Consider the following 18,282-nt stretch of genomic DNA (forward strand, 5'->3'; position numbering starts at 1 on the left):
GACACTGACATTTCTCGAACGTGCCCTGTGTTCTAGCGCGCCTCTCTTTATTCAGGGCTCTGGCTTCAAAAGCGGGTGCATTGTCTATCGTGCTACGCTTGTGTGAGCTGAAAAATTCGGGACCATCTAAGAATGAGAAACTCATCAACTAGAAGGCCGCACCGGCTGTACGCAGGAACGGTGGTGCTTGCTGTAATGGTTTTTGAACCGTAGCAAACCCCGGTAGGCACCTGAACGCACATTGAAGAGCGCTGTACGACTTCTTTTGGCAAACACATATATAGAAGGATTCGCTACGCTTTAATGCTAGCTGAAAGCGAACAGACGGGTGAAGTCCCCGAAGCTCTCTTCCTTTTTCTTGGCTGCTCATAAAAGCGATAAACTGGAGGTTGTAATTTTCGGTGGCGGGGAGAAAAGTCCACACACAAGGACACCATGGGAACTTTTGAGCTTTGCGCGTGTAGCGTTTCTTGTTTTAAGTAAAAAAAAAGAATACGAAACTGATACTGACAAACGCGTTGAGAACATGAGCCTGTTTACATTTGAGCCTCGTGAAGGCTGTTGCCGTGGCGCGGGTTTTAAGCGCACCGTGCTCGCTATCGGAGAGCGGGATCTCCCGATCGTACCGGGCCCCGAAAATGTTCCGTCCGAAAGTGTCGTCGACGCCAAGCTCTGAGTCATCTCCCGAGCTGTAAGGCCCTCGGGCGTTTTAGTGGGCCCAGGATCAGAGGCTCTAATCCCATGGCCGCGTCATCTTCGCACGCCCAGATGCCGGGTCCAGGGGCTTTGCGTGGCCAATAAGCTCGGATCGCGCTTTGTCCGGATGTCTTCGCGGACGTTTTCAATTTGCCTGCCATCTGATCCTGCGTTGCTGCCCTGTGAGGACGAGAAGGGAGGGCCTCTACACCGGTTCGCAGGAACTGCCGGTAATGCAGTCGGTGCGTCCCCTGTCAACTACCGGCATAACGCGGTCCTAATCCGGCCTGCTAAGGCTTTTTTGATTGATAGCTAGCTGCTGAGGCTAAGTGTTGCATTGAGGCCCCATGGGGTCGGCAGCGGTGGAATTTTCGTTGAAAGAAAGAAGAATGAAAGCATCTCCCTTTACGGAGTATACATGACGCTTGCCCGGGTCTGGAAACACGGTTCTACCAAACGTTGCAGTACATTCTTCATAGACCATGGGTCGTATCCGTGAGCTCTGGGAATTTAACGCACAAGGAAACAAAGCGTTAATATGATTCGAACTTCTATTTTACATTTCACCTATTTAACCTAGTAAACAAAAAAATTGGCTGAACACAGACATAATATTGATAGAGACCGGGCGAGCACAATGTTTCATATATACAAATAGGTTTATAAGTTCTATTTCATTTTTTTCTTGGTACCATGTGATAATGTCCATGCAGGTTTGTTTTGAAATTACCATGATTTAATTTTAATAACTACGTTACTGCACTAAAATTCAGTGAAACCAGATGACAGTCCTTTCATGCTGCCTTTTGAGTGGAAAATCACCAACATAAAACTGCCCCATGGCCTCTCGTCTAATAAAGTTTTTCACTCACTCACTCATAAAACTTCTTGAATTATATTTAGGGCATCCGCACTTCTACCTTTTTATTTCGTCATATATTTGAGTCGCGTGCATGTATATTTTTCACTAACTATTGGAATCTAATCTTTCTTATCGACGCCTCACGACGTTAGTGAACATGATTATCAACTAATAAATAATTCTGTGGAACCGACTAACAAAAACTGACATATTATTTACATTCATGCGTGTCGGTTCTTGGTCTACGTAGGTCAAGTTTAAACGCTGAAGTTCCCTGAAATGCCTTTGGCAGTCTGCATGCGACATAACGCACCCTATAGATGCTACCTTTTAGCCTGTAATTTACTGCACTTATTCTTGCCTTATCTGTATTCATTCACACATATTCGGCTACGTTGTGTGTTTTTTTTTATTTTGTGTATGCCTTTTGCATGTGGGTCGTTTTGCATGTGGGTTGTTTTAGGCATAAATGTACTTTTTTCCAGTGACCCACCTCAAGATTTCACTGCGTGAACACTTAAAGTACACACTAAAGAAAAGGAGGGTTTGTGATTTTCAATGTTGGGTCATCATAACCACATGGTCTGCCTTTCATTGCCTTGATGATCCCTTCCGTTACGAATCGGTCAACAAAATCATTTCGTACTTCAGAAACAAAGGCCTGTTTTTTGGGGTCGCTTTTTCCCCCGCTTTCATTATTCCGTTCCACCAACTGAGACGGGTCAAAGGCAAAAGGAAATACGAGAAATACGCGGCCAAGGGCCTACCGCCCATGACTTGTTGGTGCGGAGGCTTTGTGTCTCAGACGGCACAGCTTCAGGGTGTCGCGGTGCCTTTGACCGCATCAGGCAGGGACCGTCGACGGTATTGAGAGATTCAGCGAATACGCCAATATCACCTTCCTCCCTCTCCTCATAGGGCGCCAGGTGCTACGTCCCCCGTGATGTCATGTCAAAACAGAACGAGAGCCTACCCCAACCTCCTTTCCCCACCTTCTTATCTCCCCATTGCATGCACCCCTCTTCAGTGCAAGACACATGCGTGAACCTCCCAAAGAAAGCTGTCGAGGCAGCGTGTTTCATCGAGCGAGCCCGACCAGCTTCGATGCGATCCAGTCCACCGCGCTGTACGCCCGATCAAGGCGGAGAGAGATTGGCCTGGCTTTGTCCTGTCCGGCAAACAGCATCGGACCGCTCTGCTATGGTAATCCAGCCGAATCGCGTCTGCTACTAAGCCTCTCCCAGCCCAGTGCTGCCCACCGGCCGCCTGCTAAGATCCGGCGCGTCCCCTGTCGCCGCGAAAGTGACAGGTGGTGACAGGGGACATCTTATTGCTCGGCGAGCGCCCCCACGGCGTCTGCTTCGGCGTGGGCCCTTTTTGTTTCTACCCATTGTATAAGGTGCGCACTTACGGCTTCATGCCTTCTACATAATTCATGCAGCGACAACTGCTCTCTCCGCGAACGATCCAATTGATTGATTGCTACAGAGATGATTCGGCGTGGTCTCGATAATTAAGGATCCAACCAAGCCCAGCGCTATTCAGCAGCTTTGCTACCCTTTTTCAACTAGAGCGCGCGTTTGTTCCTCTTGTCAGCTGCGGCGAGTACGAACGCGTTTGACGTTTATCGCCAGTGGAGGGGCGATATAAAATTGAAGAAGGCGTAGCCACAATACAGGCGCCCAATTGAAACAAGGATGGTAATGGTGGTAACTTCGCCTCGGCTGCTTCCAAACTAGCCCTTTTAAGCTGGGCGGACTACTCACACACCCTTCAACTCAACCCAATCCCTGTCTTCCCACTTAAGCGGTGTAAGTCCACCGTAATGGAGCCTTGTTCTTTATTTGTGATCATGGCACATTGAAGGCCTCTGTAGACTGATTGGCGGTTTTCAAGATGGCGACAACAGTTTAACTGTTTTATTTTTCGCTTGTATTTCGGCCAATTCTCGAACTAGCAACACATACACTGGCGACAAGCCTACATCTGTGCAAGCGACGCATTTGGCTGGCTGCTCATTTCCGCGCAGAGCGTCTCGTGTGGACCCAAGTAATCCTTGATAAACGCAGTGAACCCGAGTTATCCTCAGTGCCTTACAAAAGCCGCTGTCCGCCTATACCTTTCATTCATCAGCCTTTAATATCAAATAGCGCACGTGCACTTTGGGGTGAGTGTAGACTGGGACAGAAGATGATAATGAGAGCGAGAGATGGGGAAAGTTGGCGGGGGCGCAAAGCACGTGACAGGTGTCCACTTCCCAGTGTCGAAGTGGGATCGCTTAGCAGCGACCCACGAGCGGGGCGCATTACGCGCCCAAACCGAACCCTGGTCGAGGCCGAACTCCGCTACTTTGGGGTCGGCTTTTATAGCACGGCTCCCAACGGCGCTCCCCGCGAATGCCTAATCTGTGCGAAAACAGCGCTGGGACTGCCTCCTGCTCCGCGGTGTGCGCGAGATGTTGGCGCCGGCAGCTCGTTTCCTCCGCAGCGCCGTCATCAGGACACCCCCGCCCTAATCTCCTGGCGCCCGATTCGTGCTGGCGCGGCCCGGAGCGCGCCTAACCCAAGCGCCTTCCACATATCCTCGCCGGGCGACAATTCCCCGCTGTTATTAGCGGCAGCCATGGCCCCGCATCCCAGGAAGTATGGCCAGGCAGCCCATAGAAAAAAACTTACCGCGGCGAGCTGGGAATAGACCACTGCCCTTACGAGCAGGTGCAAGCTTATAGTATGAGTGCTCTACTGGATGTGTGGATATAGCGACGTGATCTACTCCACGCTGCCACAATATTAGGTTGGCGGCCAGGTTCACGAAGTGGTTTCATTCTCCAGCCCTAACCCTGAGCACTTTAATTCACCTTTGTCTGAAGCCAGGATTTCATAAATAAATGTTATCACTTGAGCATAGTTGGGCCAATAAAAACTTGTTTCTTTGCCAATAAATGTCTGAGCTTTAGTAATGGGTGTTTTCTGCACAAGGTGAAGTGGCATCTTAGGTCTTTGGAATATTATGTTGTAATACAAAATTTGTTTGCGAATTATTCCAGCTTACAGCGTCATTTCCCTCGATGAGTTACGCCAATCTTGTACAAACCGTCCAGCGCCATCTCGGTTGGCCGCGGGTTCGTTTCCCGGCCTCGGCGGCCGCTTTTCTGATGGAGGCAAAAAGTGAGAACGTCCGTGTGTTCGAGATTTCGGCGCACGTTGAAAATTCTCAAGTGGTCAAAATTATTCTGGGACTCTCCACTACGGCGCCCCTCATCGCCTGTGCAGCGTCGGCGCGTTAAACCACACAATCAATCAATCAATCAATCAATCAATCAATCAATCAATCAATCAATCAATCAATCAATCAATCAATCAATCAATCAATCAATCAATCAATCAATCAATCAATCAATCAATCAATCAATCAATTAATTAATTAATTAATTAATTAATTAATTAATTAATTAATTAATTAATTAATTAATCAATCAATCAATTAATTAATCAATCAATCAATCAATCGATCGATCAATCATCTACGTTGTCATCCGCGTGACGTTGAAGCATTTTGTAGGCTTTCGCTTGAGGTTTGCGCAGACTTCCTAATCAGGCTGCTTGAAACATGCATATAATGACGGTACGTTGCCAGTCCGAACATTTCAGTCATTTAAGTAGTGGCATGTAATGTAAGCTCATTCGCGTGACGAGAACTTAATCGTATCCAAGAATTTACGTTCCCGACTACCTAGTATACTGAGGCTTCAGTGAAACAAATTTCGACTGAAAGAATACTACCATTCCGAACTGCCTCAAGTATTTTCACCCCATTCATATTTCCTTCTTTAGGTCCCCAGCTGAGTGCTGAAATTTGGTGGACGCAGACATTTAGACCCGCCACACAAAAATGGGGACAGTAATGCGATAGCCACGTAGTCAGTACCGGGTCTGTGGTGCACCCCATTTCTCTGACATTCCTCCAACTTTCCTCGTGCAATGGCCCTCGCACCAGGAGAGTATTATCGCAAGAAAAGCGGTACTGAAGCTTGAATTGCGCCTGCTGGTCTTTAAATTGTGACGGCTAGTAGTTCGACCGTATAGGATGGAAAAGGCGAATTACTTCTTACTTCAGAGAGAATTACACGGAAGGATCACAGGGTTCAGTTGTTAGACTATAGGTTTCCATGAGTGGGACAAGCTGTACAGAAATGTAAGACTGCAGGGAGGAGGAGATACTCACGATACAAAAAACACGTTGGCCGGTCCCGAAGGCTGCTCCCTGGCACACGCCACCTTGCATTTGCTGGGCGCCCCGGTTTCTTCCATATACGTGAGTCCACGGCTAGGCTGCACGGGTATACAAACACAGAGTTGCTGCTGCAGCGGCGAAAACTGCTGGATATGTCGAGGCGAGCGAGGCCGCAACGGCGGCGGCGCTCACCATACGGAACTGAGTCACTTCGCCATCAGTTCTTCTTCAGTTTGTTTCTTCTTTCAGCCGCAACGTTCCCGAAGGCGGCGAAATGCAAAAAGGATAGAGACCGGCGCGACACGTCGTTCACAAAAGCGTTGCACGCACCGTCGCGCTTTGCATAAAATACCACTCTCGGGGATGGGCGTTGGCACCACACACACGCACGCGCACTCGTGGGCCGCCGAGCTTCGGGAGAAACAGAATAAGCGCGGCACATCTAAAGCGCATGCAGTCTTTTGAGAGATATGTTGAGTTCTGCGTCTTGCTGTTGGCGTACGAGTCCTCCTATCTTATCTCTGACTTTTTCGCTTTCTTCTTTTTTTCCATTTCTACACCGCATCTGTGATCGTCTTCCATAAACGAATACAAAGAGCCTATGTATCGTGCTATTCACGGCGAATGCAAAAAGAAAGCGTCTCTGCCCGCCAAAGCCATCGCCGCTTCCCGTCACGACAGCTGCTTCAGCTTCGGCCGTTGTTGCTCCCGCTGCTGCTAAAGAAAGACGCCAGTCCGGACTCGGATAGCCCCCACACTGAGATGAACGCGTTTGGATATGGACGTGTTGCTGTGCGCGGATTCTGCCTTCCGCACGCACGAAGGCCGACGTTCGCCGTTCTAGATGTACGCCAGTGGCGTCGGTCGGAATTTACCATTGTAGGTGACATGCGCAGCCGGAGGTAAGGCCATGGCACTCTCCGACTTGTGAAACTGTCCCATGTGTGGGTCGTGAAGGCTCGCCGTATCCAACTGCTTCTTGAGGACGCTGGACACCTTGCGCCGGTACCAGAGTACGAGACCCAGGACGACGATGGCGAAGATGGCCGTGGTGGAAAGGCCCACAATGAGAATGTTCCTCCGCGTGCGGCCGTCGCAGTCAAGATCGTAGTGCGAAAGGCCCCTCAGCAGTTCGCGACTCAAGTGCGTCGGGCTGTGGCAGCGAACGTTGGTCCAGTTGCCCGTTTGGTCGAGAGATCGGAGAAGGTCCCACAGCCAGATGACGCTGCAGTTGCACACTATCGGGTTGTCCCTCAGGTCGAAAGAGGACAGCTGACTCCAAGGAAGCAGGTCCGGGTGGAAGGACTCGAATCCGTTGGCCCTTAGGCTAACTCTCGAGAGCTGCCTCAGGTTGGTGAAAGTCCCCGGAGACAAGTACTTTAGCCGCCTGTTTTCTTCCAGCACGACCTGCTCCAGTTGCGTGCACTGGCTGAAGGCGCGTTCCTCCACGCTGTCGAGATAGTCCGAGCGCGTCATGTAGAGACGCTTGAGATTTTCCAGCGCTTTGAAGTTGTCCTCGGTGAGGCTCCTGACGCTGTTACGGCCAAAGTGCAATTCTTCCAGCCGGTGCAGGTCCGACAGGGCGTCGGTAGGGAAGGCGACGAAGCTGTTGTCCTGAAGCCGTAGAGTGGCGAGCGAGACAAGGCTCGAAAAGGCGCCCGGCTCCAAGATGGCCGTTGAGCAGCGGTCCATGCTCAGCTCTCGCAGCCGGACCAGGTGACTGAAGGCGTTGTCGACGACCGTGGGGATGCTGTTCAGTCCGAGGTCGAGTGCCAGCAGGTGCGGTATGTGGTGGAATGCGGGCGTTGGCACGTGGCTGAGCCTGTTTTCGCGCAAGATTAGGGACTTGAGCCTGTGCAGGCCGACGAAAGCGTCCGGATCGACCCTGGCGATTTGGTTGTGCGAGAGGTCGAGGCGCTCGAGGCTGCGCATGTCGTGGAATGCCCTGGACGGCACGTGGGTCAGCGCGTTGCGTCTCAGCTGCAGCTCTAGTAGCGTCCGGAGACCGCGGAACGTGTCGGCTTCCAACTCGGCCACTGAATTGCTGTCCAGAACAAGCACTTTGAGTTCGGCCAGAGGGAAGTTGTCCGCTCCGAGCGTCCGCAGCTGGTTGTAGGATACGTCGAGGAACTTGAGTTGCTGGTACACGCTGAAGGCGGACATGATGTTGCGGATGTTGTTGCGCGTCAGGTGTAGCTCCCGTATCTCGGGGTTCAGCGTGATGGGGATGACGTCGAGAGCGGCGCCTGCGCACTGCACCGTCAGCTTCTCGTCGTTGCACACGCAACGCACGGGACAGAAGGCGTCCGTCGCGGCGGCGCACAGCGACAGCAGCAGAAGTGGAAGTTGCGCTGCCGCAGTCAAGGCTGCCCGCCGCCTCCGCTGGCTCCCAGGATGGCCTCGGTTCATCGTTCGGCTGCGGCCTTCCTCGACCTGCGCAACAAAAGCAGAGGGACACCGGTATTAAGAGAGACAACTTCTATGCTCCACAAAATATTGCAGGGTAAAAGTAAACAACAGTTCATATCAAATATGGAGCGCCAAAAATGGTCGCGCAAATACTTTTCGCAGTATTATGTGTAATCAGTTACGGATATACTGGTACAGCTGTTACTGGGAAGAATTACAGTTTCATGTTTATGCCAAGTTAGAAAAAAAATAAAGAAAGCTTAAGACTTGAAGGTAGCGAAGCTGTACGCCCCTTTCACGACCATCACGACGGTTTAAGTTCGCGATTGCAGCCGAATTGCTTCTTCTTCGCTGCCGCAAGGACCTTTACTCCATCGTTGTTGCTATAAGTGTGAGTTTCCTTCATTTTTTTGGAAGTGATAATTAATGCACATCACCTTGGGGGGTCGTACGCTATGACGTGTCTTTCTCGTTCCGAGCAAGTGTTGACCCGATTACAGCGAACTCTTGAGCTTACTTTGCTCATCTTGGCTAATCACTCTAATTGAGTATGCGTGGCGTGACAAACGTGGGCCGGGGATGCTGTGAGGTCACCGTGAAGCACGAACACCAGAGCGCTTGGTATCTTTTTTTTGTTGTTGTTCTTTTTAACTGTCTTTACAAATGGGCGACGGTGGCGTTGGGCGGTCGCTGCGATGCACGCACTAACGTGCGCTCAGCATTTCCTTCGTATTTTTAACTGCGGATACAGAACGCTAACACTTTGCTAAACAGCTTCGCTGTCAAAAAAGGTTTAAAAGCAAACCCAAAATCTATTTTCTGTGCCTTGGAGTGGACATGGGAGAGACATTAGTGTTCACGTGCACGCATCAATACTGCTAAGCAACGCAAGGAATTAGAATGCGCCCTGCCATCTTAATTAGTTTCTTTTGCGAAGTTATGAAAATCGCACTGCTCACTAATAATATAAATAATTTGAACGCTTTTTTCATGTTGAACCCGCCGCAGCATGGATATTGATATCGTTTTTCCAGCATCTTATATCTCCTAAAATGATCGTACAAGCTGTCATGCGCGTCACGCGGGATCTGTTGATTATGTGTCGAGAGACAAAAGAAATCTCTATGGCACGCAGTGTTTTTTATGAAAAGATCTGCAATGTGAGGAAGAGGACCAGTGAATGCTTCGTAGCAAAGGCTAGCTCTCAATGTGGAGATATAGGATGGAGTTGGCGGGACATCCAGAGTACCGCAAGGCTAAGCGATTGCACAATTACTTGTTCCTAACTAGACCGTTTCTCGTCCCCCCCCCCCCTCTTGAAGGTAAAACATCCTTATAAATTAGCTGAAGGTAAAGACTATCAAGCACTGCGAAAGTGGGAAACAAACCGTCCAAAGTGAAATATCCGGCCAGACATTGAAGCAAACTCTAGAATCACTCAGCGCCGAAGAATCTGCCAGGATCGATCAAGACTGGCAGATAAAAACTAAACTGGACGGCTTCGCTACCGAGTGTGAAGGGAGAGGCCGGGTAAAAGGGAAATACTACGCACGGATGGAAGAAGCCGGCAAGTGGCAAACAGTCTGAGCCGCAAGACGAATCGGATCATGGAAAGCAGAACGCGGCGGCGAAAAACACCAGAGGTGATTCTGCCGCCGCTCGCCAGTGCAAGATTGAAGATGACGGATTGCCCTCGACCGCGCGCGCGCCTGGCTCAGCTCCGAGACTCGCCCATAGGCTGGCAAAGGCGCGGCTCGGACCCTGGCTGCTGCCGCCTCCGCCTTCTTCTTCTTCCTCAGTGGCGCCTGTGCTCGGAAATCCTGGGGCGCATCGGCGTATACCGGCCAATCTCCTCGCGCGGCGGTTGCTGTCCATGCGCTTCTCGGTCATTTGTTCCTCTCGCGCCTCACCAAGCCGCCAGGAAACGTCTGTTACCGGCCCTGATTGCGTCTCGGCTTGCCCTACCGCTCAGCTGCTGCTGCTGCTGCTCTTTGCGGTGCCGGGTTGGCGCCATTCGAACCGCAGCATTGAGATAATTTCTTCCCGCTGTTTATTTTTTGCTTCTCAGCGTGGACGTATGTGATTGCAGGGAGTGATTCTAGTACCGCCCGAGCGAGCGCGCATCACCCGTCCGTCCACTCGAGCTTTTCCTCAACGCAGTTTTCTCGCATTGCACGGCTTCTTAGAAGTCGCCCGTTTCTTCTCCCAGCCAATGTCGTTCCAAGAAGCGTTCGGTGTCCTGCTGCCACTCGGACACGTGTTTGTAATTTGAATATCGGCTCATGTGACATTCTTCATTTACGCAACAGTCGTCCCGCTCAACACAGTGTCGGTAACACCCCCCTCCCCCCCCCCCTTTTTTTTTTTTTTGAGACAATGAGGTTTTCTCTCGCTCTTCGTAATACTATGTTTCTTGCCACAAAGACTGCAGTCTGTGTGCTCTAAATCACTACGTCCCGAAGTAGAGTTTCGATTGCAAAAGTCAGGAATCAGGGTACGCACATAGGGGGGACTGCTTCATCCTCGCGGTACACAGACTGGCATAAAAAAAAAAACACTAAACCCAGTTCCACCCAGTGTGAAATCTGTTGAAGCAGCGGAGCTAGCCGTGGGCTGTCTTTACGCAGATTCCGTTTAGTATCAGCTTCTCTCTTGCGCTTAATGTTAGAGTCATCTTAGCGGTTAATTGTCAAACAAACTTTCTCCCTCATAGTTCCGTTGAAACGAAACTTACAGCCGTTTTCTCTAACCATATTCTCTCCGTAGATGACCATGTGTTAACAGCAGACTGTAATTCAGTAACAACTTTACTGTGAACTGGTTTGGACAAGTAAATAAAACTCAACCTAATCGTATAGTCGTCTTAGCGGCAAATTGTCACATAATTTGTTTCGGGATGCTTTCGATAAACCAACAGTTAGAGCCGTTTTCTGTCGCCATACTCCCTCCGTAGATGGCGATGCTTCACTGCACAACGGGCGAAGTGAAAAGGCCATCTTACAACGACCAAGCTAACACCGATACCCTAAAAGGCGGATTCTCCCTTAAACGCAAGTAACTTACTGGGGAGACATTTTTCCAGTGGCAATCTAAGCCGTCCTACATCAAAATGTGAAGGCCCTAGGACATTTTTTTTTGTTTTTTGCTATTTTTTTATACTGGGAACCGGTTTTTGCGAGGCGGAGAAAACTACTGCAGAGAGAGCGTGACACGACACCAGCAGAATGCCGTCAAGGCCAGCCGTAGAACAGCAATGCTGTTAAAAGATTAACAATGATTGGGAACACAATTGGTAGCACAACTGAGAAGGGATTGTTTCTTCTTTGCTAAACAACTGTTTTGTCATGCGGACTTACCATTGCGGATACAGCAAAAAATTTATCTGCGCGTTTGTGCGTCCCGACCAAACCGTAATCGTCCCGATTCGCCATCCCTGGGAACGATATCCTTAATAACATAAACGTAGGGATGATGAGTGGCATTGCGAACACTCTCCTAGTGAGAAGCAGATCGTCCTGCGTACTGCCCAACCCACCAGCAGTTCGGTGCCGAGCATGAACGCATCATGCGGATAGTTGGTTTGAACTCATTAAAAACTGCCGCAAACAAGATGTGAACACAGGAAGAAAAAAGAACACAGCATTGACTTTCACTGAAGCCTGGAAATTCTGCAGCTGTCTGGGGCGCGGAACCTGCCTGACTCCGCGGCGCGTAAGCACCTCGTGCACGCCAAATTCTATTTATGCCACGACTACATGTGGATTCAAGTGACAGCACGTAGCGCAGCGGAGGATCAAAATTTTGGCTCCAGTTCTTCAAGAAAGCTTCGTGTTCCTATTGGCACCTGCTGTTGAGGCGAATTTATGGATTGAAGAGATGAGACAAAAATAGCGACACTTTGACTAATTTAGAAATACAATAGACTCCCGTTGAAACGAACTCGAAGGGACCAAAAAATTTCTTCGCATTATCAGAAATTCGTCTTAAGCTGAGTTTTTTTTTTGCATTATGGACGTTACAAGAGAGCAACAAGTGTTGTTCGTCATAAGCATGGGGTTCGTCTTAACCGTCTTAACGGGAGTATACTGTACTTGAGTGGGGTCTCTGTAGAAATTTTTAGCATAAAGGATCTGATAATACTTTGTACATGGAAATTTATTGGGCGAGAAGGCTGCGCATGACACAACATTGAGGTACATTTGATTAAGCACAACTTTCTTAGCTTTGTTTAAGTTCGGGCGTAGAGCATTGCAGTGGATGACCTCTACGGAGAAGGTTGGTCATGCGGTAAAAAAAAAAATGTTCTTCTAAGGGAGCTTCTGGCGCTGAGGACAATAAAATATGAAACTTTCATTGATGAGGAGCCGCGGAGTGTATAGAAAGTTATTCAAGGTAAGTGAAATCGTGCAATGAATAGATTAGCTGCCCGAATTCCGCCGGAAACGTACCGGGACCCCATTTCCAGAAGTAGAAAAACGGGCGGATCATCCGATCGTCACCATTAACATTGATGAAACGCGTAATAAAATAAGGTCTCCCACGTGGGGCTATGATAGCGCACAGGAAGTTCGGCAAACGACGTGTTGGAGAGAGTCGCGGCGGCAGAAAAATAACAGAAAGAAAGGGCGAAAACGCCAACACGCACGGCAGCGCAGCAGACAGCACTTGACCTAGATAGCGCGCAACGTGGGCTCGAGTCCGCGCCCGTGCGACGCCCGGGTCTGCCTCCTCGATTGCACGTATAGGTGCTCGGAGACCGTTCGCGCGGGAGCAGCGCCAGGAATTAACCGAAAAGACAATCGGGGCTACACGCACGTGAAAGCCGGAGTAACGAAATGCAAAGAAACGCAGCGCAGACACGCCGCAGAGGAAGAAGGGCGGTTAAAGCACGTGCACATTAACGGAGCGTGCGAGGCGCCGCCAAAGCGCACAACGGCATAGAAAGCAAAAGACGGCAACGCGGCGTTATTATTACGGCAATTCCGGTGCGCCGGCAAGACACCCGCGCCTGAGAAGCAAATCGCCTCGACGCGATAAACAGCCTCTTTCTTGGACCACTAGCGGCGGCGGCAGCTTCAACCGGGCAGGGCCTGTTCCGTCGTTTGGAGCCGGTATAGTTTGTACGTGTTTTGGCGGCGCCCGATGCGCGCTTCGCTGCGGAACCGAGTTGAGAGGGGGATAGGCGCCGCTGCTCGCGATCAGAGGAAGAGGAAGGGGAATATAAAGGAAGAAGAAGAGCGGGCGAACGTGGTTGGACATTACGCGTTAATGACATCGGCCCAACTGAGCGCTCCTACGCAGACTCTGTCCCGTCTCACTCCGCCTCCCTCCCTCTCTCTATACCGCTCACTTTACTTTTCGCTTTTGTTTCGTTCTCGCCTCCACTAACAGGCGAGCATGAACGAACGTCTGCCGCTCACTTATTTAAAGACGCGGTTCCCGCCGCGTATGCGGCAAACGAAGCCGCGTTTGCTACGTTTGCCGAATCGCTTCCGATGCTCCCCCGAAGCGCTGGTGAGCTGAGTGCAGTGTTGTTCGTGAGCGGAGGGAAGGAGGAAATGGCCTAGTTGCTGGCCGCCGCGCGTGTGCCGTGCTCTCGGGTTTGTTGGGAGCGCCCCTTCCTTACTCGTACGCCCGCTTCCTCTTCCCGATTTCCTTTCGTTCGCTCGGAGCCGGATCTGCGCGGCGAACTCCGCTTCTCTTGCGGCCGGAAAGGCACGGCCGCGGTTTGTTCCCTCCGGAAGATGCCAGGCCGACGCAGCTAGGCGAACGCGTCGATACGAGCGAACCAGGCTCGGTTAGTTAGCGCGGCGTGGCCTTGCCTCTCTCTCTGCGATGGGCTTCTCTGTACCACACCGGCTACGTGAGCGTGCGATGGCTCTACAGTGATTGCGGCTTCTAACGCCTAACGAAGAAATTGGCAAGGGGTTGCGGGGTGTAAGAGACGTGCGTGAGCTTTTGTCACGGAAAGTGCGGTAAGAAATTGAGATGTTCTTTTTTTTTTTTTTTGGCATGCACACCAAGGTGTACGAAATTCTTAGCTCTCAGGGGATGTGCACGAGCAGCTCTTTTTAAGGGAATAATAGAGGCTTGGTGGGATGTACTGGATTGGATGCAGCGTCCTACATTTTTATCGTAATGATATAGGTTTTTGTGAAGGAACGATGTCTTTAGTAGGCCTGGCTGGGCATGGCGTGCGATGACTTGTTTTTTTTTTTTTTTTTTTTTTGCTTAAAATATTGGTATGCAGAATTCACAAAGTTCCCTCGGGATTCAGCGGCCGCAAAAAAGCTTCTATAGGGCTGGAGGCTGGACCCATTTTCTCTGACGTCTATGTCCATGAGGTTCGAGGAAATGTTGCCATTATGTAGTGTGTATAGAGCCAAGGCTGAGGAAAACTCTGAGTAAGGCGTTCGTGCGGCGTTTCGTGTGCCTAAATGGCGCTATAGCATGGGTGAAACCTGCAGTGTGCACATCGAAATTAACAGGACGAAGAATGATGGCTGCTAACTTTAATAAATTGAGTACATGATGAAAACGAAGCACGCTTAAGCCAGTGTATAAAGGGAGCTGAAATGACAAAGGAATGCGCTGTACGGCATCAGCCTCTCAGCTTCTGTTTTGGACCCCCGACAACGTGTGGGTGCCAGCTAATTTGTGGCTACATTTTTCTATATTTCACTTTCTCAGTAATTGTGTTTCGAATGCTTCAACTGTAATTTGAACGCATGGCATAACAGCGTCTTTCCATCTGCTTTAAGGTTTCTTTCTTCTTTCAGAGGACGGAAACTTGTCACTACATTCGACATGCACCCGCTAACGTCAAGATATATATAAAATAAATATGGCATAATTTTTGTATATCCCTTTCCTTCGGAATGCATGCGTGTAGTTTGTAACGCGTCTAGGCCCGCTCGTCACAGGTAAGATGGTCAGGAATGCCAACTTGTCCCAGGACATTTCGTACGGGGAATTCTCGTATTACCTCAATATCCGTCCCAAGGAAAACTCGCATTAAGAGTTCGTTTTGGAACGCAAAAGGAATGTTTACAATGTTTTCACCCACATAAAAAAGGTGTAGGTGAGCGAGTGTGCATCATAGTTATGACGTAGGAAGTTGAGTAAATATGCCGTCACACTGATTTAATTATATTTAAATGATAATTGCTTTCAAACTTGCATTGCATGACACGCAGGTGAAGTAAAGAAAATCTTACAAATGGTGCAGTGAACAGGTTGTGCATGAAATTAACAATGCTATTTATTGCATTCGCTTCATACGTCAACTCCGGAACGAATGTTCCGAAGCGTTGACCGGGGCTTCACTGGGGACCACAACGGGCCATGTGATTTGATCGTAGCCCATTCTTCCTGGCCCTTTCCAACAAGGGCTTTGTTTGCAAGGCAGGAGAGCAACGAAATCCAAGCGAGAAAAAAGCATTCTCGCTAGACACATTTTCTGTGCTCAAATTTTCATGGCTAAATTACTCTGATATTAGCCCCGCTTCAAAGCACAAGTGCAGGACGCGCTGATTTCTCGCCCTCCCCCCCCCCCCCCCTCCTCCCACAGACAGCCCTTCAGCTGTTATTAATGGGTTCAAACACGAGTGCAGGTAACACCATCACCTGGTGACGACACAGCCCTCTCCACCCCCCTGCACAACTACAGTTGTAACCAGAGTACCATTGCCACACGGGGGCCCGCAGTTTTATCGAGCTGTCCTTTGAGAGCGCTTTTTCTGTCGGCCTCCGACATAATGTGCTTTGTATGTGATTCCAATAAATTCCATTGTTGTCTCCATTGTTCATTATTGAAATCTGCTACTCACCCAACTTCAGCACCCCTATATGATCAGCGCTTCGAACAAGTGCAGGTCGCGCTGACCTTTCACCTTTCGTAAAAAAACAGCTGAAACGCATTTACATTGTCGTAACCAGCCTCAGACCTGCTTTCAATGCAAATTTCCGGCCAGCGCTTCAAGGCGTTTGTTCACACGGTCGCAGTGCAACGAAATCCATGCCATGTAATGGCGCTCTCCCCAAGGATTCCTATCTCGAGATGGCATCGAACCAAAAGGCCAATGTGACGAGTGGGCTCGTTCCCTTTTTTAACTGTTGCATGGGGTAGAAACAGTCATCTCAGGTGTGTTCACCGGCACTTTAGTTTAGGTGACCTCAAAGTTACAGTATGGTAGTGCCGTACGACGAATTTCGGTGGAAGGGGGGGGGGGAGAGATCCATTAGAAAAGAAATGACGAGAAAGGACAGAATAAGCAGAAATAGGAAAGTTAAAGTACAATAAAAAGCAAGGAGAATATATTAATTTAGAATTAAACATTGAAACACACGTATGATGTCGGTGTTTTTTTTTTTCGTTTCTTCACTTCCTTTTTGTTTTCTAGATGGCACTAAAAATGTTTTATCTCAGTGGTCAAAGCAGCCGCCAAAGCTAACTAATCTTGGCGCATAGCTTGCAAGAGAAAAAAAACGTATTATAGTAATTATGATAGGCCGAGTCACTGGGCTCGTCCCTACCCCGCCTCCTGTATGCTCCAGAGTCACAATGTCGTACGGATACCTTCAATGTCCGCCTAGAGTAATAAAGCGTAAATAAAACAAGGAAAACTAAAAATACAACCATGACAAATGGAATAGGACCACAATAATCACGACGAAGGAAAAATAAAAGAGAACAAGAAAATACAATGACCAGGATCATGTTCGGCATATCCCGCTGTATCTGGGTGCGATTTTCCCCTTTCGCGGCAGCCCCAGTTTCATTTTGGTTTCTGCACATGGTCGGGAGCCGGGGACAGCCAGATATCGGGCTTCATTCACCGAGAGAGAGCTTGTTCCGCGACAGGTTCTCCAGACGTCTCGTGAGGTCGCGAAACCTCGGCACGACAGGTTTATCCCGGCTTTATTTGTGTGCCCCGGACTCGCGAACAGAGCTCGAACGCCGGCGGAGTTGCGCTAAAGAAGAAAACCTGATCTGAAGGTGGCTGATACAGAGGGCCGACGGGGAGGAGGACTGCTCGGGCCTTCTCGGAGGCAAGTTCAGGAAGTGAGATTGTATGTCTTGGCTCGACTCGGCTTGGCCGGGCTCAAACCTCGAGCGGCTAGCTCGTATGAAGGCCCCTGTGTAGCGGCGATATACTCACCGTCGCACTGCGCACAAGTGCGAAACGGAGGCCTGCGGCGAAGGAGCAAGCGAGGCCTTCCTCAAGGCCTTGCGAAAAAGACAAAAAAAAGGAGGGGTCGACCGAAAAGTAACCTTATTGCGTTATCGCCTGGGGCAAGAAATCTCCTCTTCAGTTTGCCTTATGTTTGTCTATCGGGCACTGTACGGTTGCTCTCTTTTGTCCTCCCGAATTGATGCTTTTGTTTCTGAAAAAAAAAAGGTAAAAATAGGGCAGCCCCCTCTATCAGTTCCCGCGACTTTTATTTGTGATGGCGTTTGCTTGTCTTTCTTTCTCGCTTGGGTAACGACAAGATTCACTGACCTTCCTCCAATCGTCTATGCATCTGTTCATGCGATTTCCTAGGAAAAATGGGCCCGCTGATGCCTGTGCCCCCGTATCCTTAGACCTGGCCTGAATTGATACGCACGCACAAATATGAGCAAACAAAAGTGCCCTCTACCTTGCGAATGTAAACAAACATAGTAAGAGTAGAGCTCTGAGCAAGTTTTCTTTGATAGTTTGGTCACGATTGCGCGGTCAAGAGACGCTGAAATAAAAAAGATGGGTACGCATATACCAATACGTCCGTGGCATGTTGTGTGTGTCGGTCTCGTTACGTCCGCGTTTTTTGTTAGCACAATAATTCTCAAGCTGAAGGGTTGCGCAGAAGATACTCCAGATCAGCGAATCAGCGCAGTGAATCAGTTTTCTTCCACGTGAGCGTTGGTTTCCCAGAAGAATTTGTGTTCAGCACTGTATAAGCACCATGTCGCATCTTGCGAATTAAATGGAGGCCGTAGCTGTACAAACAATTTAGTTGGTTGTTATACGCACATCAAATTAGGTCTGTTTGCAACCTAATGACTTGGGTAACGAAATAAGAGAACCGGGGCGAAAACA

At 49.5% G+C, this 18,282-nt stretch overlaps 1 protein-coding gene across 1 annotated transcript in view; it reads right to left on the reverse strand.

Annotated features, from left to right (window-relative positions):
• The window catches only part of LOC144170672 (uncharacterized), a 142,123-nt gene that overhangs the window by 13,880 nt on the left and 109,961 nt on the right, over positions 1-18,282 (reverse strand). Inside the window, exon 3 of the mRNA XM_077700607.1 lies at positions 5,783-8,224. Coding sequence (XP_077556733.1) covers positions 6,632-8,200 — 1,569 coding nt within the window. The 5' untranslated portion in view covers positions 8,201-8,224 and the 3' untranslated portion in view covers positions 5,783-6,631. The remainder of the gene's footprint in view (positions 1-5,782; positions 8,225-18,282) is intronic.

The sequence above is a fragment of the Haemaphysalis longicornis genome, unplaced genomic scaffold, assembly GCF_048455015.1.
Source record: "Haemaphysalis longicornis isolate Haplotype H1 unplaced genomic scaffold, Haemaphysalis longicornis Haplotype H1 scaffold_2, whole genome shotgun sequence".
Taxonomy (NCBI): domain Eukaryota; kingdom Metazoa; phylum Arthropoda; class Arachnida; order Ixodida; family Ixodidae; genus Haemaphysalis; species Haemaphysalis longicornis.